The 23778-nt window shown below is 36.4% G+C and overlaps 1 protein-coding gene across 1 annotated transcript in view; it reads right to left on the bottom strand.

Moving 5' to 3' along the window:
* LOC141362609 (ALK tyrosine kinase receptor-like) overlaps positions 1-23778 on the bottom strand; it is an 810085-nt gene that overhangs the window by 61789 nt on the left and 724518 nt on the right. Inside the window, exons 11-13 of the mRNA XM_073864911.1 lie at positions 7561-7698; positions 2524-2689; positions 2071-2218 (exon numbers count right to left, since the gene is read on the bottom strand). Coding sequence (XP_073721012.1) covers positions 2071-2218; positions 2524-2689; positions 7561-7698 — 452 coding nt within the window. The remainder of the gene's footprint in view (positions 1-2070; positions 2219-2523; positions 2690-7560; positions 7699-23778) is intronic.

The raw sequence follows: 23778 nt of genomic DNA, 5'->3' as shown, positions 1-23778 counted from the left end.
TGTAGTAAAACTAGGGTAATACAAATCGTAATCAATTTGCCCCCCCCAAAAAATTTTTTTTTCATAATATTAATAACATCATTAAATCATGGCTAATTTTCCTAAATGAGTTACTATACAAAGACGGAGATGTGCATCTCAATCAGCTATTACATAACAGAGCGAGACCAGCGATGAATGTGCTCATAAACGGAGTAATATGGAATAATTTGTGCATCTTTGAATAACTGTAAGAATATTTCCTTTAAATATAATTTTTGTCATATAAAGTTTTGAGAGATAATAATGTTTTTTTCCACGGTTATTGCTTATTTATTTTAAAGTGTTTGGTGCATTACCTCAGAGTTTATTTCAGTAATATTGCTTTTTTCCCCGCTAATAATAATACAATTTACATGCCAATCCTGCTTCCTTGTCTTTTTATTCATTTCATTATGCTGTTATATTAAGTTATGTGGATATTTAATGGCATATGAGACGTTCATTGCCGTTATATTATCTCGTTTAATATTCAAATCATATCCGGAATAATGTGTGCATCTTTGAATAACTGTAAGAATACAGTTCATTTGAAAATAATTTTTGTCAAAGTTTTGAGAAATAATAATGTTGTGAGGATATTTATATATTTCAGTTGAATACTCTCGTCTATTAATATGGAAATCTAATAGAAATCTAATAGTAGGAAATATAAAATGTGATACTGCAAAGTTACAATTCTAAATTTTATTTATTATATATAGCCATATGGAGATAAACCTTTGCAAATGTGCTGATTTTATCCATTCAAGTACTGACCACCAGGCTAGAGATTTTAAACATCCTTAATCCACACTTTCTATCAAATAGTCTCCGCTTGATGGATCAATCCGACCGCATATGTACTGAAATAAACAGGTATTCGGCGACGCGGCTTTTCACATCAAAGGCCGACAGGCTATGGCAATTTGGAGAGGGGCCGTTCAATAATCCCCCTATATTTAAAAAAAATCCTAAACATGGTTGGACCTGGCGAACAGGTTGAGCACTTTTATATAGCCTACTGTGTTGAGCAAAGAGGCTGCACAGTTTGACCAGCGGGAAGCGACCGCACATCAGGCCGCCAGACGGGGTTGCTATATAACTTGCAATGTATAACTATTATCCATTATCAGACCGGCCCTCGCAGCCTCAAAACACTACCGGCCCACCGGGAAATGTCCCGACTCTCCCGATGGCCACTCCGCTACTGTACTTATTAATATATATTTTTATGTACATGCTGTTAATTTCATACTTATTTGATAGGAAATAAACAGCGACACAATGATTCTGTACGTTTGTGTGCATACTTTGCTTATAGACGTTTGTAACAGACCTAAATCATCTCTGCTGCATAGTTGCATTTTTTCTAGTTACCGAATCTGTTAGCGCCGAAGAAAACCGCTAGCTGCTGGCTTATTTGAAAAACGCAGAGCTTCCATTGGAAACAATTGAAAATATGCACAAACCGCGGGCGTAAAAGCTTTGGTGTGCATGCCCCCTAAGAGGATACTTTATGGGTATATCAACACAGCTGAGAAATTAAGTAGGAACAGGCAATGCTGTATTTTACAGCCCTCATACCATGTAGTTTCTATGAATTTACTTCATTTCTTTTGAGGTAGTAACAGATCAAATTTTACATTTTAAAATCTAACTATTAACAATTAATTGGTTAGTCTCTTTGATCACTGTGGTATTATGCCATAACATTTAAAAGTAACCATGTACTTACCAACATTTTACTCCTTCATAATAAAGCAATTTACATTGTTATGCACAGTAATTGACTGGAAACTGCACAGCAATTACTTTTATGTGGTTTGAAAGTAATATTACTTTGAAAATACGTATTACCATAACATTAACCAGTTTTTATCGATCTGTAAATTGCTACTTAACATTTAGGTTGTCTACTATTCTTTGTATCATGTAGCAAAGTGTAATGACCTCTGTTCATATTGATGGTAACCATGTTGTTTTGGCCAAATAAGAGATATACTAATAGAAATACTACACATAGAAATACTAATAAAATGGCTCACTCACATTAGGACAGGCATCTTCTCCTTCCTGTCCTACTAGAATATACAGCAGCTCATCTTTTTGTAACAGGAAATCTCCAGTGATGTAGACTCCATGCGACTTGTGAACAGCCAAGACACTTCGGCCACCAGCTGCCCCATATGCTGTGATTCTGAACACAAATAAGCATGTAGCTATTTAACAGACACTTTAATCTGTTTTTTAGCAGATTTCTGGCTTCTTTGACTGACTGGGCTAAGTGTCATTATATGTCTAAATACTTAGGAAATGTGTTTTCTCAAAACAACAATTACCTGAATTACCTGAAAAAGCTTGATAACAGCCTACATAGCTGTACTGAAGAAGAACATGTTCCTATTTAATTGTCCACAAACTTCTGTTAAGCTCTTAATGAGGGATAAACATAGATATTTCCTATAGTGTTCAGGACATTGTGCGAGAGTGTGTTGTGTGCACCTATATTTCCTTGTCTCTGGAACCCGCCACATCTGGATGCCCTTGAATGGTCCTTTAGTGCCCACAGTAACATTGACATTACTGTTGCGATAGGAGTTACTGCACTGAGTTGGTGTTGGACCATCCTGACCTGTGGCTCCGCAGGTGTGGAATATCCACTTGATAGCTGCATACACAGAAGCCCAAAGATTCATCAACTGTCGTATCAATACGCGTGATCTTCATACGATAAGCCTGCTTCTTATTCAGTAAAAGTATCACTGTAACTACAGCTGTAGCACATAGTTTGATGAACAAAGTTTAATTAGGTAAAAATATATAGCAAGTTTTGCTATACACAATCAAAAATCTGAAGTCAATTTACAATCTGTTCAAAAAAGATATTTAAAACTATGGAAGGTCTTCTGCAGAAAAATTCTAGAAGACTTTAATGATTTATACATTTCAAAAACAGGTAAATATGAGATTTTGGGTTTTTTGTGCTAGGGATATAACCTAGAGACATGTAATTAGATTTAAAGCAAACATTATAGGTTTGAGTTGTAATATATTCTCTGTGCCAGACAAATAACACCAATTATGGTTCCTTTTATTAAAGCTCTCGAATGTTTGATTGGTAGAAATGACTGAGTCATTGGAAGCTGAGTGGCGTAACTCAGTCTATCATGAGGTTAGCGGTCCGTCTCTTTTTTCTCATCAGACAAGCAATCACGCAGGCGAAGTCGGAGGAAGTAATCAAGCAGATAAAGGCTGAGGAAGCTGATCTGACAGAAGAACATGCTCCATCTCTCCATAGCACTGAAGGTTTGAGTCAGCACAAGGCAAACTCCCTTATTCAGCTGGGCTTCACTAGACAAAATGAGGCTCAATGATAACAAAGGGAGAAATCGATGAATGTTAGATGAAGAAGTCGAAAGAAAGAATAAAGTAAGCTCGGACTGGATTCACAAAATATTTATTCAACGATTCTAATGATGTCATCAAAGTTTAGATTTTTTGTAAAACTCATTTTTTTAAAGTTCTCCTAGGGCTGTGTCATCACAATAAAAAAGCTTTGTTGTATTTTATTCTAAAATCATATTTTTTTTTATATAAACTCTGTGTTTGGCTGAAGATAGTAAGGTGATAAATTATGGGCTATTTTCATTTCTGAATAAACTATTTTTTAAAAAGAAAATTATGATGTTTCTAAGAAAAGTTCAAGAATTGTTCACAGGTGAGTTTAAAGAAAAGCAACATTTAGAAACAAAAAGCAATATAATAGTTTTAACCATCTAGAACTTTTACACAAACAAATTCTTTCTGAAGGGCCACACCCCCTTTCCCTTCCTGTGGCGCTGGGCCTGGTATTTAATCATAAGGTTTTCAATTAGTCAAAACAAAAGTGCCATATATTACTAGTTCAGATGACTTTTTTGGATATGTGCCCTGCAGGACATCGTTCTAACTGTCTTTACAATGACAGAATCACTCTAATTCTGGGATCACAGACAAACCATACGTTTGTCTCAAACCAGATTAATTAGGATCAGAGGAGCAGTGCTGAAACACAATTCACGTACAGAAAATAACGCCCCAAATAAGTACTGCCTTAACTTAAAAACATCTTGCAATGACCTATCTTAACATACAGTACAGGCCAAAAGTTTGACAAACTCACTCGTTCAATATTAAGTGTAAGTCATCTATTTCAAAAATAATACTGTAAAATAAAATTTTAGTTTTCTACTAACAGAAAGTAATCTGTTTGGCACAGCTATATTTTTGTCTACAAACGTAATTTCAAGGATTGAACCATACATCTTCTTCAGATTAAATGATTTTTAAGATCATAGTTAACATTTCTGTTCTGCTCTATTATCAGCAAAACAAAACCATGACCTTGGCTTTACTAGGGTAATACTCCAGTTGAGCGATAGTAGATCAATAAGTTGCTTTAATTGTGCCTACTGCCAAAGCTGTCTTACAGCGCAGAGGACCTTGTGTGAGTGAGACTTTGATAATGAGTTCTGACAAATAGCAGATTAGCTGTTCATTCAGATTTATTAAATCTGATACGGTGTGAGGTCATCTACAGACAAACAGATACGTCTGGCATTTGGTTGAACAAATTTTCAAAGTCATCTAAAAGAGTTCATATAACAAACTTATTTCCTAACAGGTCTGTTGAAAGAATAGTAGTTTAGATCATCATTACGTTCCAGCTTATCTGTGCTGGTGTGACTGGTGGACCATCTGCCGGTGTGATTGGTGAACCAGAACACCTATTCTTTTCACTAGCCTGGTATTTCTTGTTCATAAAAGCATCCAAAACACCAGTAATGCAATTTTGCCTATGAAGACTCACAGCTCTGCACATAAGTTGAATGCTTTCCTTAACACGTCTGATCATTAATATCATTTGAGGGGGCTTCTTAAACTAAACTGTATGAAGTTTAAAATGTGCAGTGCCAATAGAAGTCAAGAAATGGAAATAGAAAATCATTGTTTAACTAATGTTGTGAATGGCGTTAAGCATTAATTTTAAGAAAATGATGCAGGAATACAGTAGTCCAGCAGATGGCACAGTTTTATTTCACTTCTATTTGGACTTCCACAAAAAACAGTATCTCTGTAAGCCTTCCATATCCATTTGAAGTCCAACATACACTGTCAGAAAAAAAAAGGTTTAAAATTGTACCTTTTCTGTCACTGGGGTGGTACCCTCAAAGGTTCAGTTTTGTACCTTTTATTGGTATACAACACATTGAAATGTTGTACCTTTTGGGGTACAATATTATACCTTAAGGACCTATTCTGTACATTTTAAGGACCAATTTTGTAACAAATAAATGTTAGTGGTACAAAACATTTAACTGTACCTTTAAAGGTACAAAATATGTGCTTAAGGTATAATATTGTACCCCAAAAGGTACAACATTTCAATGTGTTGTATACCCATAAAAGGTACAAAACTGAACCTTTGATGGTACTACACCAGTGACAGAAAAGGTACAGTTTTAAACCTTTTTTCTGAGAGTGTATTTGGTGTACTCAAGCATTTCAACAATTTCAGTGTGCACAGAAGGAATTACGTGGTCTGGACTCTGAATTAGGTGCCATTGTGTTTGAGGTACATAACTCTGTGAAAGCATTCTTGTTTCTTTTTAAACACATGGACAGGATGCTTCACTGTCAGTAAAATATGTATGGCGCTTTTTGATCAACACTTTACAATAAGGTTGTATTAGTAAACATTAGTAAATGCATTACATGAACAGGCAATAAACAATATAGTTTTTCAGCATGTATTAATGTTTTGTTAATGTTAGTTAATGTCAATACAGTTATTCATGTTAGTTCATGGTGCATTAATTTAGTACAATGCTTGATTTTATAAGTATATTGGTAAATGCCGGAATTAACATGACCTACAATTAATAAATGCTAAAGTGGTAACACTTTATTTTACGGTGTCTTTGTTACACATGTGACATGTAATTATTATAGTAATAACAGTTAATTATGCATAATTACATGCAACTAATCCTAAACCAAACCCTATATCTAACCCCAACTCTATAGTAAGTACATGTTGTTGATGATTATTACTTAGTACTTAAGCAATATCGCTCTCGGAGTCGTGTGATATAGCTCTATATCATCACGGCTGTGATTAGGCCAGAGGCACGAGGCCGTTATACAACAGTTCGCCGGCACACGTTTGAAAAACGAAAACTAGAAAACAACAACTGAGTTATTTTAAAAGCCTCTTTGTTTGAGAACTACTTCTTCCGCCACAGATTTGAGGGCGGCCAGAATGACAGGTAAAACTTTCGGCTGCTTTGAAGCTCATAACAACTCAATGGACGGAAAAGCCGTTACTTTATATTACCGTTTCTTAGTCACAAAGTGTAGTTTTAAGATTAGTTCAGTCGAGAATGTATATGTATTATATTTAAATCTGCAGTCGATTAGTAAAGATAGCGCCTGTTTGAACGTTTGCTTAGTGAGATTCGGTACGAATGAGAACCAAAGCATGAGCGGACGTCAGTGTTCACTCGCCCCGCTGACCACCGCCCTCTCTGGGCTACATCTCTGACAGAGATACCCTGGCTCTCATGTTGGCCTTGTTTGTTTATGATCGTCAAAATGAGATCAAATCAGCAGTATTTGGTGTCATGATCAAACTATTACTTGTTTTTTAATTCATATTTAGTGTCTTGTGTGTTGTTATTGTTTTGGCGCGAGGTAAAAGTTAATAAAACTACTTGTATAACGTTACTATTGCTTTCTCATTTATTCTTAATGAGAGAAACTTTTGTTCTTGTCAGTACTATATAAAAGTTTTTTTATAAGTGTCAGAGAGATGTTTTTACATGCTGCTTATAAATAACGTATGTTTTAATAGTCACGTCACGTTAAAGTAAATGATCAATGTCCACATTTAAAAGCTGCGGTGCTTACCTGCAGTTCCACGGTGTTTTCGCGTTCTGATGAGATATAGCCCCAGAAAAAAAACGAGTGTTTATATTCCTCTTTCCAAGTGTTAATCGTCCACACGATGTGACAAGACATTTCTCCCATTAACTTTAACGTAACATCAAAAAGTGCTGATCTTTGACGGAATAATAACTTCCGATTGGGGATTCACAGACTGATTTATGAGCTAGTAAACTAATGAGACACACGGAGAGTGAGAGTCTGTGTTTTTCCATTCAGAGATGAGCCTGCTTAGCATAGCTCTTAGCCAATCAGATTCGAGAACCAGAAAGAACTGTTGTATAATTAAATATATAATTACACTGTAACCGTGACGCCGTAAAATAAAGTGTAACCAAAGTATTATCCATTGTTAGTTCATGTTAGGTAATGCATTAACTAATTGTTAACAGATACAACCTTATTGTAAAGTGTTACCAATCAACTAAACACTGTTTAAAAGTGTAACCTAGACTTTGAAATGTACGTAAAAACAAGCTGCACATTTTCAAAAAACAAGCATTATAAAAAGGGTGGAAACTATTTTAAATAAGAAAAAGACTTGATAAAACTCACATTCCGTCAACGTGGGTTGGAAAGAAAATGCTCCAGGCCCTCCATAAAGTGGTGTAGTAGTCTTGATGTTCTCAATGCTTGGTGTGAACAACGCTTGTGGAGGGCTTGTGGGAGCTACCGGAGGAAATTCTCCATTGGCTAGGGATGAGAGAAAAGACACAATATGTGGTTGCAGTTCAACATCACCACTGCAGCCAGAGAAAATGCCCTAGGCATTGCAAAAGCACTGCCAGCCTAGGATGCTTACTCAAACACACAATTTCATAAAAAACTTATGAACTTGGATAACAGATGATGTCTGGACCCTTTGTGTAAAGCATGTAGTGATATAAACAATTTGATTTGAAAATCACTTAAAGCAACACTAAAGAGTTTTTGCTCTTTGCTCTCCCTACAGGTTAGAAGCGTAATTGTCCATTACTCACTGTTGTAAATACTGCAGCATAGCTGGGTTGGATTGGATTGTAGGTCTGCAGTAAAGCAAGTTTTTGTAGTTTTCACTCGAACTACAGGACCGCTACCCGACGGTTGAAAACTTCTTTAGTGCGGTTTTGGCCGATAGAGGGCTGCAAAGCGAATGTGAAAGTGCCGATCACCCTGTTTCGAGTGGATGAACGACTGACACTTTTTTGGAAACGTTATTTTAATAAAAAAAAACTCTTTTTTTGCAATCGTTCACATTTCAGAAAATGTTAATGATGTGCTAATGAGCCTGCTTGCCGATTATGTGCAAGTGTCAGACAGATTGACCTTAACTCATTCACCGCCATTGACGAGTTATCTCGTCATTTATAAGTTCATATTTAACTAATAAACGTGCCTTTCTGGACGAATTTCAAAGTGAAAGTGTAATACCGCTTTTATCCACCAGAACGAATTTATCAAAAACGGAAGTTAAAAAGAGATAATGATTTATTTTAACTGCGTTTATGTTTGATAGTCATTCTGAGTCTGATCTCTAACATAAATTTCTTTACAAAAACGCAATTTTTTAAGCTTTTTGGTCAAAATGTTGTATTTTTGAAGAGAAATATCCATATTTCAGTGGTAAATTAAGTAGAAAAAGTAAATATATAATGAAACGTTTTTTCCCATTTTGTTTGTTTGTTTGTTTGTTTATTGTTTGTTTGAAAGCAGAGGGTGTGTTCTTTAATTTGATATAATTTGTATGTTTAGCCTATATATTTATAGAAAATAATTTTTCCTGCAAGGAATTTTGTGAAAATTTTGTTAAAATCACAAAAATGCAGGTGGGCAACTTTTCTCAAAAAGGCTGGCGGTTAATGAGTTAAAAGCTTGATATGAAACCACATGGAAAATTGTTGAGAGCTGTGCTTGTAAATGTACCTGCAATCAATTAACAGACATTATAAGGACAAGTAAACTCAGAGGTGATCCTCTGTATGCAAGCTGTGTATAGGGCCCCAAACCACTAGGGCCCCTTGCTATTAACTTTATGCGGCGCTGCACAGACCAACTGGGGAGTAACATCATTGTGCTGCGAGGTCCATTCGAAAGCATAACAAGCTGTATGATCTCACTTAATTCCAGATGTTAGTCGGTCTGTGCAGCTCTGCATGCAGTTGGCGTGCCTGTTGACATATTATTTAATATATGGATATGTTTTAAAGTCATCTGTCTGGATCAGAAAAGACAAAAAGCACCATGAAGGTGAAGTAAAAAGATTAAGAACACATTTATGTTTATACCTAAATTTAAGCAGAGACAGTGAATGGGTTTTTATGAACCCCCTGACAGGGCCCCTTCACAAAGTTGCTTAGGGCCTCCAAAAGTCTACGGTCGGCTCTGATTAAACTATATACCTTTATAGTGTTAGCACATTTTTTTGGCTATCCACAGCATTAATTTCAGGGCTGGTAAAACTTCATGCGAGGCACAGCCATCCCGTTGCTTTCATATTTCATTAGTCTGCTTGCTCCCTCGTTGTGACATATTTTTTGCCATTTCTATCTCTTCTTGGATGTGATTTTTTTGGAAACTCTATTGGAGACATGTGTGATATTTTTGGGCATTTCTGTCTCCTCTCAGAAGCATCTTACACACAAAAAACTTGAAACTTTACTTGCTGTCTAGAACAGACAACTGAAATATTAAAGGGATCTCATTTGGAAAATCCAAAAATTTGGATTATTTTTGATGTTTCTAACAATTAATGAAGGGGTGGACAATTTTTAACCAAAATGATTAACTTGTGGTGTTCTAATAACAATTCAGGGATGGAAATAAAAAAAAAACATCCCAGGAAAACACATGTAGATGTGGTAGCAGTGATATCAGTTGAATAATTGACTCAAAATTGTCAAATTATTAGAATAAATATATACATTTATTTGAATAAATGTATTTTTAAATTATTTGAATGATTGTATATGCAAGTATTGGATCATGTTGCCACAACAACCTCAGGGATGTGTTAAATGTAACTGTAGTCAGGTATTTCTTACATACTCCAACCTTGAACTTAACCAAAATAAATAGATTACTGATGTATTTATAATGTATATTTAACTTTAAAAGTGAAAGAAATGTGGCTTGAGAATTCTTTAAATACTCTGTATTCTTTAAATACATGTGTAAAAGCAAAAAATTCCAACAATTTGTCTTCCAAGTTGCCAGTACAATATGTATAGACAGTATTAGCTGACGTCCCTGAACTCAGCCCATAGCCCGCTGGTTTTCCTAAACTTAGCCTAGTGCCCACTGTGCTCAGTGCCAGTGATGGTGCTGGCATCCCTGAACTCAGTGGCAGTGATGGCGCTGGTGTTGGGGTGCGTCTGGGCCACATAGGCCTCCCGGAGCTTCCCCAAGGATTTTTTGAGGGGGGCTATAAGCATATGGCCACAGTGGCCATGAGCCTCTCCTACACGTCTGTCTCCTGCGTCACCGGCCACTGTGGTTGTCTGTATTCCTGCTAGGCCGACACCTCCGTGGCTTCCTGCCCTGCCGGCTCCTCCTTGACTCCCGGTGCAGGCTGCACCTCCTTGACTCCTGGTGTCAGGATGGCCACCCTCCCCAGGTAGTACTTTGTTCCCTCCTGGGAGGGGGAGTACTGTTACAATTCTTTTCTGTCTCCCTGTCTGTTTTCCCCATCATCATCATTGGACTCCGTTTCCCATAATTCTCCACTCTTCCTCACCTGGGGTGCGTTTCCCAAAAGCATCGTTAGCCAACAAACATCGTAAGTTCCATCGTTACTATTATCAACAATTTGGTGTTTCCCGAAATCATCGTTCAAACGAACATTCGCAAACTGCATCGGTAACTTGTGTCGTTGGAACGACAGCTGTTCACCTGTCGTTAGAAGCATCGTTCCTTGTTATTATCATATGAGGACTTACGTTGATCATGCTTTTTAACAAAATAAGCAAAAAACGTGTAGTACAGTCTATATCCACAGACTGTACTACACGTAAACACGTACTATAACTCTGCACAGTCACATACGGTGACACTTTAAGGGTTTATGAAGCGCATGTGCCACAGAGGGGCAAAGGTGTCTCTAGTGTTAACAGACCAGAGAACCAAATTCACCCCAAATTGCTTGTTTCTCCTCAACAGAAATATGTAAAACATCATGATAATCATATGTGGACTGGACTGCTGGAGTAGGCTATGCTCTATTCTTCGCCCATCTGCTTTATTTTACAGGGCTTTCCATCAGCTTTATTTTACAGGGCTTTCCATCTGCTTTATTTTACAGGGCTTTCCATCTGCTTTATTAATGGTGTTTCATTCGCTGATGTGCGTGAGTTTGAAATGTTTTCAGGGGTTGCCTCACAGTGTCATATGTATATTATGCTATAACTTAGGTGGTAGGTCCTGTGTAATAACTGTCAACACTTTATTTTACAGTCCTGTTTCCATGCACTTACTATAAATGTACTAGTGAATCTACCCAGTAGTTAATGCGTACGATATTCAATGTTTGAGTTTAAATGATAAAACAGCAATGTTTGTGTCGTTTTGAGGTGGTCATCACATATTTATGAGCTGCTGCTCCTTTTGTCACGCCCCACTACTAACGTCATGTGCGCACGCGCAATGGTATTGCGCGAGTAGTACAGACCATATATTGTGTATTATATATTAATATTAACCGTTTATGTATTATTATGCCAACAGACATATCAACCAAAAAGTAGCACTAATAAGTACACTCCAGGAGAAGAAACTCATTACATATAATGATTGGCTTCAAGTGTAAATTGTGATGTAGCCGTCTCCACAATACACTCGTTTTGCCCTGGACAACACTAACTTATTCCTGTTTAAAAAACATTTTCAAACCCATTCCTTTCGCAAATTACAGAAATTTAGACCCGGCGGGGAATTTATACTGCTTGTGGACACCATGCTAATTGCTAGAAGCTAGCGGGAGGTCCGGACTGTATCTTGGGAAAGTGATAGAGACGCGGGGGTAGGCTCGTCGGAAAGTCCTGGTCGGTAAGGCCCGGTCTTGGTTAGTTTGGCAAAACACTTTTAGTTTGGCAAAACACTATTACTTAGTTCACCCCCTCGACGCGCACCAATTTGTGGGTGGGGTGATGTCAGTTTTTTTGTAGGCCTATGATCTACAAACATTAATACTATTATTAACATTACTATACACCGTTTAAAAGGTCTACGGGTTTAGCATCAGTGTATGGTCTCTGTTTTGAGATACAGATGCTCTAGCATCATAAATGTAGTATTTTGTGACAGAAGTCGGGATAACAACATGCAGAATATAAAGGGGACTTCATACATTTGTGTTGATATAACGATCACAAATTGAATCCAGTCTGTTTCAGATGTGTGAACATTTTTCTTGTCATTTTATTTCCGTGAGACATGATAATAATGTAGGATATCAACGATGACAACAGTTTGGAGGATATCAGCGAAGTGACTGCTCTAGCTACCTGGTGGGTGGAGACCTGGGTAGTGGGGTGGTGGGCAAGAATATTCAAATGGAATGTGGCGACAAGGCGTGTCACAATTGAGCTGATTTTGAAACCGCAAAACCTGAGACTCAAGGCAGAGGACATTCAGAAATCTGGTTCTCACTCAAAACAGCATGGATTTAATTTTTTCCAAGTTTGTATGCGTGTGGAAGCACCAGAGACACAAAAGAACACCCCAAAACCCCAAAAAAGTGAGTTTTTCATAATATAGGAACTTTAATAACAGGTGCAAACAGGGTCTTGCTTGCAGTTTAGAGAAGTTCTGTGTGTGGCTATGTGTGACTATTCCATGAATTGTTGTTTTCAAATTTTATTTCTCAGTATTTTATAAAAGTATACAAGTAATTCACAAACGATTACACAACTCAATGCTTCACACACATTAGCCCCAACTCAAGGCATACCCACTTGGCCATGGCTATTCATGTGAAGCAGCAGACACCGTAGTAGGCAAGTCTTGACTGTTCATCTAAAGTGTAGATTCCTTCAGCTGTAAAATAATACAATCCTTTGTTTCAGGAAAAACTGTCACGCTGCAGTTTCAATTTAAATCTCCTGGGACAATCAGGAAACAGCGTAGTCATCACTCTTCAAATACTTTAATATGTCTCCATATCAAATTGGCAAGTTGTGGTAGGTCTACAATATTCCAAATCCTAAGGCCTGACACTGACCACTTTATACCACAGAGACGATCTTCCATTTCAGAGGTTTAGCATCACATAGTAGTGGCCAACAATATACTTAGCAATACCACACATGTACATTTTGTCATAATTTCTGGAGAGTCGGTTAGTATTTATTTTATTTACAGGAATAATAGAGAGAAACAATGGTAAGCAATACTCAATCTTGTGCCATCGCAATGAGCTTCACAGCTCAATGGAGAGACAATAGAGAGAAATAACTGTGTAAGCAAGACACAATCTTGAGTCGTCCCATTGAGCAACACAGCTCAATAGCCACCTTTGCACAGCCAGGCCATTGGGAACCAGGGCTTTAAACAGGCCTGCGGGGCCAATAGCCTACACTATAAAAAAATTATGTTGGGTCAATTAATTATTTTTAGTCTCCAAAGTGTTACCTTCATTGTTGTTTTTTTGTTGACCCAAACCTGACTCAAATATAAAAAGTATGTTTGCTTAACTAGCTTTATAGTTCATTCAACTAAAATGTTTTAATCAGTTGAATCTTTAAAAACTGAACAAAGACTCTGTCAATTCAAATGTAGGTATTTACTCCGTTTTATGTGTTACTTTAATTATAGTCTTGCGTAGTATAATACTGAAGGTCTGGTATTTTTCACTGCTTTTTCTGGAGAAAGCCCGTCCACAAGGCTGTTTGACGGAAATTTCAAACAACCAATCACAGTTTGTTTCGCCTATCGTCACGTTTCGGACTCCCCACAATAACGAGGCGGCTGGCAACAAGTCAGTTATTGAAATAACCAGCCGCAACCGAATAGCATCTAAATAGCACTTCATCAACAGCCACAACAAGAGACCATCCCAGTAAACATCTGTTTCAAGCATATCTCTTCACTTTATAACACATATAAGCAATTCAGGAGAACCAAACTTTTGGACTCCACCAACTGCCTCAAGCTAAACTCTTGGATGTCATTTAGAGAGTCTATGCCGCGAACTTTGCATATTTTTGAGAATCCAATGTTTAGCTGATCATGTTAACTGGTCATTATTATCCACGTGAACATGACTGATTCTCTTCCTCAATGGAATGTCAGAGCTTTGTTTTACAGGGACTAAAACTAATCGCGACACTGGCGTCTCCTGGACATCCTGTATATTTCAACCAATCAAAGACGACTTCGACATTCCCACAGGGTTTCCAGACAAGTGTACAATAAACATCAGACATTTAGCCAACATTCTGTGGGTGTGACGTCTGAGGCTGAGACTACATTAATTGTAACTTATTATTTGGAATTTTTTTATTATCAAATAATTTTATGTTGTTAACAAAATGATTAACTTCAGTCACATAAAAACAAAAGCTTTAATTTATTACCATCACTTAACATACAGACTGAACATACAGAATTAAGTCTACTCTAAATAGAAAGCCTAAAACAGTCCAACAAGCACTCCAAAGTCAGTCAGAACATCTGCAAGGCCATTTAGGATATCATCTTCTTCCACCTGTAACAGTTGCAGGAGGAGACAGTCTCGCCATCTCTCTGGTCTGCCTCTCCACATCATCACCGCTCTGATTTGATAAAAAGAGAAAATAAACACACATACATAAATACATGTTCAATGTAATAAAGCTTGACGGTGAAAGACTTTATTCCCTAAAATAATGTTAATGTTAGGCCAAAGTTCCCTCAGACATCACACGTAATTAAACATTATTAACAATTAACATTTATTTACTACCACTTACCTGACGTGAACTTGAGAAAACGGCTGATGACTTGTGTGAAACTGGTGGCAAGTAAGTGATTCCAGCAGATACAGGGGGCTTGATCTCAGATGAAATGACCTGTGATCCAGATCCTTCTGACTAAAGACATTTTAAATTTAAAACACACGCACACACATTTAGAAGTTTTATTTAAAATTGTTATGTATTGGGACTATTTCTCCACACGCTCCTTCTGCTTCGGAGTTTAAACTCACAGGCAGACAGAGTCCAGTCATATCAACAGACAGCAGAGTAACTTACATGATACATCACTCAGCTCACTATCAATTAAGTGCAATCCTAAACTTTTATTTAAAACATAATCCTTTCATTATTAAGTATAAGAAATAAAAATGAATTAAATCCCATGTTTAAAGGCCACAGAGATATCAGAGCCAGCGGTTGATTTCTGAAGGACTTGCAAATGCGAGACTGCATTGGGCAGGTATGAGTGCTGAGGGCCCGCGGTGATCCTCTGGAGCTCATCTCCGAAAGTGTCAGAGCACATTTTTAAATAGACACTATCTTTATTAACCTGCCGCATTTTTTTACTTTAAGCACGTACATTTATGCCTGAACAACTCTTACAATTACATTTTGTGACCAAATAACAGTAATATTATGAGCATATTGCTTTCAGGAAATAAAAGACTCGCATAATGAGCTGCATAATAAGCCTTTAGGCAGGAATCTGAGAGTGAACTACAGTAAAGAATGTGAGGACAAATGTATACATGTTTGTTTGAGGTTTATTAAGTTAAGTTAACAACATAATCAAAATAGAAATGAAGGTCAGTAGGACATTTTCAGTTTATTTGGAAACAAACCCTATTCAAAAACTTAACTTGTATAAACTTAGAAACTGATCAACAACAGAGCTGCTCATGTGGCTCATGTTACCATATAACTTTATGTCCAAAAAGTGTAAATATGTTTTTCCACTTCATAGTTTTGTACTGATGAAAGGGATGCAGACCTGTAAGAGAGTTATAAACAGCTGTTAGCATAAATTGTCCACAGAAATACCCTTACATACATGGGTAAATTTCACTGATAGCACTACATTCAGATCAACTATCATGTACATTTGGACTAAATTCAGAACATCTCAGATAAACATCTGCAGTGATTAGTTTTATAAAAAGCTGTTTTCAGATTACTGTTTTTTAAGATGCCCATCAATCGTCTAGCTTCTGTTTATAACGCGTTTCTGTAAGCGCATATGAACTTTAAAAACACATCGCATATGGCGTCCATGTGCGGGAGCTCGCGTCTCCGCGGCGCTCATGAAAACGGTGTTGCGTGTAAAGCGCAATGGATGGAATTGTAAACAATGTATGGAATCATATTACAGCACACACTTAAAAGATCTTGCAGTGCAGCCTTACTCCAAGTTGCCATGAAGAAAACGAAAGTGAATAACTGTGTCTAACACAGCATCTGCCATTACATGACCATCACGCATCCTCGTTTGTAAACAATGCAAAAGTTTTTCAATCCGAAGCGTGCAGTCTGCTGAGGTCGCATGTGTAGGCTGAACTGCACAAGCCATAAGCATATTACATAGCAAATATAAATAAAGATAAATGACTTACAGTTTCATCAGGAAAATATCCTCCTCCAGTGTGTCTTCCATTGTTCTTCTTCTTAGGTAACGTTAAAGATAAACGCTTCTCTTCCTCAATGTCCAGACATAAATGAAGATATTCCTCATGTGTGTGTAAGTTTATCATCCAAACATGCGGTAAAGTCTTTAAATCTGATAAAACTTTACGCTTTGCTTGTTATGGTTTGAACAGCTCGTGTCTTCATTACCATGTCAACAGCGGTACCGCCTGTGGGCGTGACCACATTAAAGATAATGAAGTCAGCCAGGAAAAACCGCACTCTCTTTACTTCAATGCAGATTATAAAAACAGGCAATATTTGTTTTCGATTATAATTAGCTTGTTTAAAAGTAGATATTTCAGGCTTTCTTTGGATATGTGTATCATGTTTGTGTGACGAGTATTCGCAGAGTTTCAACTGATTTTTGTAAAGTGTTTTAAGAGACAGCTGGCGGAGACAGAAATGTCAGAATGCACACCCTGTTTATTTTCTTTATTTAACAAAAACACAAAGAACTCTCTAATGCTGAACATCTTTTACTAACTTCTTTCGTAAGAGAATCCAATGCCTTGTCTACAGCGCGAGTGCTTGAGACTCCGCCCACCTGAGCAGCTCATTTGGATTTAAAGGGATACACACAAAAACAGGCACTTTATGGGTCTGAGCAAAAATGCACAATTTTAACATGCCACAATAAATTATCTATATGGTATTTTGAGCTAAAACTTCACACATGTACTCTGAGGACATCAAAGATTTATTTAATATCTTAAAAACGTCTTGTGGAATGTCCCCTTTAATGTTTTAAAATAGATTTATGCAGACTTAAAATAGTCTTTTCAACTAAGCCCAAGCAAGAATATTGGTTTAACTTATATATTTTTGCCCATCCAACATTACATTAATTGGGTTTTTTACAGTGAACGACCTCCAGCTGCAAGGCCGAAAATCAAGAAGTGTTTCAACTGTCAGATTAGCAGCATGGCAGTGCTTCCATAAACCCCTGCCCTCAATACACCCCCTGGATCTAACTTCACACAATCCTGCCCATTTTAGTGTGAGGAGGAAGTCACCTAAATCTGACAGGAGACAGGAATTAGATTGCATCATCATAAAACCAAAAATAATAGAAAGATCCAAGGTGTTACTCTGAAAGTTTATGTTGGCTGAAAACGAATGATCTAGCTAAGAGACAATATCAAATCAATATGCAAAGCTGTTAACCATACAGAGTGTTAACCACAAATAAAGCATTCTTCTATTGCCATTAAACTTTATATAAAATATAAAAAAAACTATCAAAACAAATCCTAGTTTCATATTTATTTAAAAACTTTAATCTTATGCAGGCATTTATGCGTGTAACATTTATGTAGGTTTGTAATGTTACTGGTTCTTTGGCAATGTAAACATACTTTATAAGATGTGTGACATTTGGGGCCCTATTTTAACGATTAAAGTGCATGATCAAAAAGCGCACGGCACACAGTCTAAAAGGGTTTGTTCCTATTCTCTTAATGAGTAATGGCTGTGTTTTGGGCATAACATGGAATAAGCCAATAAGAGTCTTAAATCCCATCCCTTTTAAAAGCCAGTAGCGCTCCACCACCCCAATTCCCCATTTAGATATCGGAATTTGTAAATCAGAATTTGTAAACTAAAAAACTAAGTGGAGGAAGAAGACCACCAGTTTAAGATTGATGTAAAAAAATGTGTTTTATTTATTTGTATTGAAATTATTCTTTTTTGTATTTAAACCTTTGATTCTTTTTGCCGCCTAGACTTTAGACAAGATCTTATTTGGTCAATGGCGTAGTCTATTTTAGTTGCCTCAAAATAGCAACGCACCAACAATGTGCCTAAACACAGAACGTCTATTGGGAGCATAAAATGGCCGCAAATGCATTTGCTATTCAAACAACGTAGCACTGAACATGAAAATGAATACTGCACTGGGCTGAAACTAGAAAAAACACTTGCATCGCGTTTTGCGCTTCATTGCGGCAGGTGTATGATGGGACCCTTGATCTTTATTAACTCTTTCCCCGCCAGCGTTTTTAAAAAAAGTTGCCAGCCAGCGCTAGCATTTTTCATGATTTTCACAAAGTTGAATGCCTTCCAGAAAATGTTCTTCTTTAAATATATAAACAAACAATATGTCAGATGAAAGAACAGACCCTCTGCTTTCAAACAAAAAAACCCGTTTCATCCTACCTTCATCAGTTATCTTGTAATCACCTCTCAAACATGGGTAGGTTTCTTCAAAAACACCAAATTTTTAGCAAAAAGCTGAGATAATTCAATTTTTGTGAAGGACTTTTGATAGAGATCAGATGCAGAGCGATCTTTAAAACATACACAGAGTTCTTTCTCTTTCACGTGAGGCGCTACTTCCGGGTTGTATAAGTTGCGGAAGTTTTCTTTTCTCTTAATTGACGAGATATCTCGTCAATGGCGGCGAAAGAGTTAATGAAAATTTGTCATTAAATAAATACTGCCAGATAGCGGAGTAAGACAGAAAGGAACTTTATTTGCATCTCAAAAATCTAAATGTGCTTATCAGACAATTACTAAAGAATGTGCTTATCAAGAATCAAGTCTATTAAATCTTCTGTTACAGTGACTTATGACTTGAGTGTGTGTATATTGTGGATTAGATTAGAATGGAAGAATTCATGAAAGGGCAGAACTGTTATCACAAGTAATGAAATTACATTTAGGGCTAAGTTTGTGTTAATATGATTTTATAAATATTATTAAAGTTACTGCCGTATTGTTTAATAAAAAAAAAACATATGTATTCTTTGAGAAAGAGATTTTGTCAGTACGTTTAATTTGTTCCCTTTTGTTTAGACAAAAATAGCTTTGATTTTGGACAGTGTATCCATAAATAGACCTGTGTTTCCTTCTCATATTAGCAAAGTCCGTCCACACCTTTGGTTACCTGGCTTTTCTCTTAGCTTTTCAGTAAATTAATTTGTTCTCGATAATGATTAATAAAACTTAATTTGTGAGATTTTCACCCTCAGATCTGACACAAAAACACAACTAATCCAAAGCCTCAGGTTTAACCTTGTTTTATGTCATGGTTAGTAAGATGTCATTGGCAGATTGTTCAAAAAAGCTAAATTTTATAATACATTTGATTTCCTTAAAGATAAAAGTAGCATTTATGTTGATTCAGTGTACTGTGGTGTGCTGCGAGCAGGGTGTGGTGGGACACTTTTTAGTTCCTGCAGGAGCTAATTTAGTTCCTGCAAAAAGGTCAGGGTACTAAAATAATTCCCAGTTCCTGTGTTTTGTGAACACATCAAAAAACAGTAATTGAACAATGAAAACGTTTCTGTGATTTAAAAATTATTATAGACTACATAAACTATACTACAGTATGAGCATTCCTAGCAAGTTGTTCCTTATCTTTCCATTGTTCTACAGTTCAGAGTTTCAGTATTTACAACCAAATGGTTTTTCAGGCAATAAATTTTTCTGTGAGATACATTGGAGCATTCCACTCATGTTACTGGGAAGCTACGCATTTCACGCTGCTCATTAGGGAAACACCAAGCCATCGCCAAGCAGCTGGCATTGTCATAAAAGAAGCACTGGCTGATTTTACGAGGACTGGGCACCACAGGTAGTACCACAAAATGAGAATCTCTGGGCATAAAATTCAGTGAAAAAAATGGTAGTTTGACTTCTCCTGACATTTTTTATTTTATTTTACTCTACCATTAGAGCCTGTCACTATGGTCGGGGTATGCAAATTTCGTATTGATAGGACGCCCTATTCTGGCGAGCAAACTAATAAAAACTGCTGCCATGCTAGAGCTCAGAAATAAAGGTAAACAATTGATGCGAATCCAATGCCATCTGCTTCAACTGAAGAGCATTGAGAGAACGTGATGGTTTTTAACAGGACATTTAATCTATAGAAACAAGCCAGTATATTCTCGCGAGAATTCATACATATTTTACAGGTTGGGTAATTCGTATGAATTCACACAAAGTGATTTGTAAAAAACATACATTTATCAATAAAACAATAATGTCGAAACCCCACCCCTAACCCCATATCTACCTAAACATCACAGGGGCAAAAGCAAATCATACAAAAACATAGGAATTCATACAAATTTGGAGATGTAAGACATATCTCATTTTTATTTCCCATCATTTTTATTACCCTGTCCCTATTCTATGACTCAAATATTACACAGATCACTTATTGCATTAATATACATTGTTTACCCTTAGAAATAAGGCTGCACACTTCATCTCAGACCTTAATGCTGATTAACATTTGAGACTATATATGTCATTTTGGCATGAATTAAGGATATTACAAGGATATTACATAAAACTCATTCACACAGGCCTGGACTGGGACAAATAATCAGCCCTGGCATTTTGGCCCAAATTGGCCCGCTACATAGGATTGCAAATACCACCCATCTTTGTGCAACCTTGACTATGTATACCAACTCAAAGCCATATAATGATTAAGTATAAAAGTTGGCACATGATTTTAGAATAATATAATGCAAGCACTGCAAAAAGCTTTGCAGGTTTTAAAAATCTGCTAATTGTTTTAGCCTGTGTGCACAAATTATAAACTAACCATTCTGACCACCTTATGATAACACTGAGACCTGGGCCCGTATGTATAAAGCCACTCAGAGTAAAATTTTAGTCTTAAGTGTGTCAAAATTCTAAGAATGACGTCATTTTACTCTTATTCCTAGACTTAAAAATACATTTGATTTATAAAGCCTCTAAAGTGTTAAGACTAGGTCTCAGCTCCTAAATTATTTAAGAGAGCTGGAGAGGTCTCTTAACCTAGTTAAGAGTAACAAGAGGGCAGCAGAGAGGGGGAGATCATGCACTTTACAACAAAGAATGTGTTAGAATTACTTTAATTCAAATGTATTTCTATAGCACTAATGAAAAAATGTATTGTTACATTGTTGCAGAGCAGATAACATGAAATATAGAGTATAGGGTTTTTATACAATGCATATTATATTACACAATATAATATACAGTATAAGATGTATATTAGTAAAAAAATATTCAAGTGCTTGCACAGTACCAAGAATTATTATGGGATTATCAAGACACCAATGGTATAAACTTAAATAGTATATACATTTGAATAATATACACTGTAAAAAGTTAAAGTTAGATCAAATTATTAATAATCCCTAAAAATATATGTTTTTTTCAACTTAAATTTTCTCAGTTTAAGTGAAATAATTAAAGTTAAATATGTTTAAATATTTGGTGTTACCAATTGAAGTAAGTTTTTTAAGTAGATCCGCTTTTACGTTTTACAGTTTATGATAGGTAAATAAAATACCATAAAATGTAGATAAAATCTACAATAAAAATGTGAAGTATCTACAAGATTGCAGAGACACCATTACATGTAAAGTGATATTAGAGTATACAACCCTGACCCAAAACATAATGTTAGCAATGTTAGCAGTGAGCAAGCCAAAGGTGAAAGTGACAAAGATGGCAAAAATTACAATTGTGTTTAAGTGGAGAAATCCAACTTAAATTGATCATCTTGTTCAGGCTTGATCATCAAAGTATTTTTTATCTAAGTGTTTGCAAACTTTAGTCTTTTATTTATAAACAGCTTGTGAATAAAGTTAAAATAATGTGATTAATCATCTTAATTTTTTAAATAACATTATGTTTGTCTATTTCATTAACATGTTAAAAACTTAATCAAAATGGTGCAAAATGGTAATTTGTAATATTGTTAAACATTTTTTGAAGCAAATTTAAATTAAAATATTTAAATACTGCTGTCCCAATCAGGATTTCTTGTCTAATGGGTGTAATAAGTGTAAAAAAGTAGTAAGGCTGATGGATAAGGTTGCAGAACTAGAAGTGCGCATTTGAACGCTTGTTAAGGATAGTAAGACTGCTAGTGTTAATGTTACAGACACTGTTCCAGATGCTTCTAGGATTATGGGTAATGCACATGGCTCTGAGTCAAAGCGGCAGACTAACTGTGTGACTCTCAGGCGGCATACACCATACACCAGCCGAGACAAGCACCCTAAGTGATTCTATTCTCAGGAACGTGGAAATAGAGGCACCAGCCACCATAGTCGAATGTATCCCGGGAGCCAGAACGTCTGACTTTAGACTCAAACTTAAAGTGCTGGCTAATGCTAAGTTTTCTAAGATTGTTATGCATGATGGCACTAATGACACCAAACTCCGCCAGTCGGAGATCACCAAAGATAATGTTAATGAGGTATGAGAAATTGCAAGAACAATGTCAGACAATGTAATATGCTCTGGTGCTGGTGTGATAAGACATACAGTAGTCTAGATGTGTTGATACTCTGATAATATAAACTCTATTTGCTGGGATATATGTGTTCTTGACATGTCAAGGCAGCTAACAGACGGACGGTTAAGATGATCTGTCTGTTTCCTGACTTGGGCCCTGGATAGTCAGACATTATCACAAGTAAGACTATTTGATAGATTTCCAGAGTACAGCACTTCCTTCCCGGGAGGGATGGTGGCCATCTCTCTTAAGCAGGTCAGGTATCTTTCAGAAATGCTTCCAATTGTCTGTAAAATCAATGCCATGCTGTGGGCAACACTGTGACATCCAGCCATGAAGTAACCCTCATACATGGTACTTCTAGAAGCTATGCAAACAGCCACCATTTTACTCAGTAGTACACTGAACACTAGATTACCACATGAACAATTGAATCATTTAAAGCTACTACAACAGAGGAGCTCTCAAAATTAATAAAATAATCCAAATCATCATTGTGTATATTAGATCCTGTTCCCACAAAATTACTAAAAGATGTATTTCCTGTAGTGTCAGACCCAACAATAAATATCATTAACTCATCACTAGAACTAGTATACATTCCAACAGCTTTCAAACTGGCAGTTATTAGACCCCTCATTGAAAAGCTGTACCTTGACCAGGGAGAGTTTAATAATTTTAGACCAATCTCCCATTTCTTTCAAAAAAAAAAAAAAAAAAACTAGAAAAAGTAATGGCAAGCCAACTATGCACATTTTTAGTGAATAATAGTACGTATGAAAAGTTCCAGTCAGGATTAAGGCCCCACCATAGCACATCAGGTCTAGGTTCTGTCCTTTTCTCGTTATATATGTCACCTCAATAAGACATTATCAGGAAACATAACATAAGTTTTCACTGCTATGCAGGTGA

Source organism: Misgurnus anguillicaudatus, unplaced genomic scaffold (genome assembly GCF_027580225.2).
Source record: "Misgurnus anguillicaudatus unplaced genomic scaffold, ASM2758022v2 HiC_scaffold_28, whole genome shotgun sequence".
Classification (NCBI taxonomy): Eukaryota; Metazoa; Chordata; class Actinopteri; order Cypriniformes; family Cobitidae; genus Misgurnus; species Misgurnus anguillicaudatus.
The sequence above is the reverse complement of the archived record's forward strand: the minus strand, read 5'-3'. Positions and strand labels throughout refer to the sequence as shown.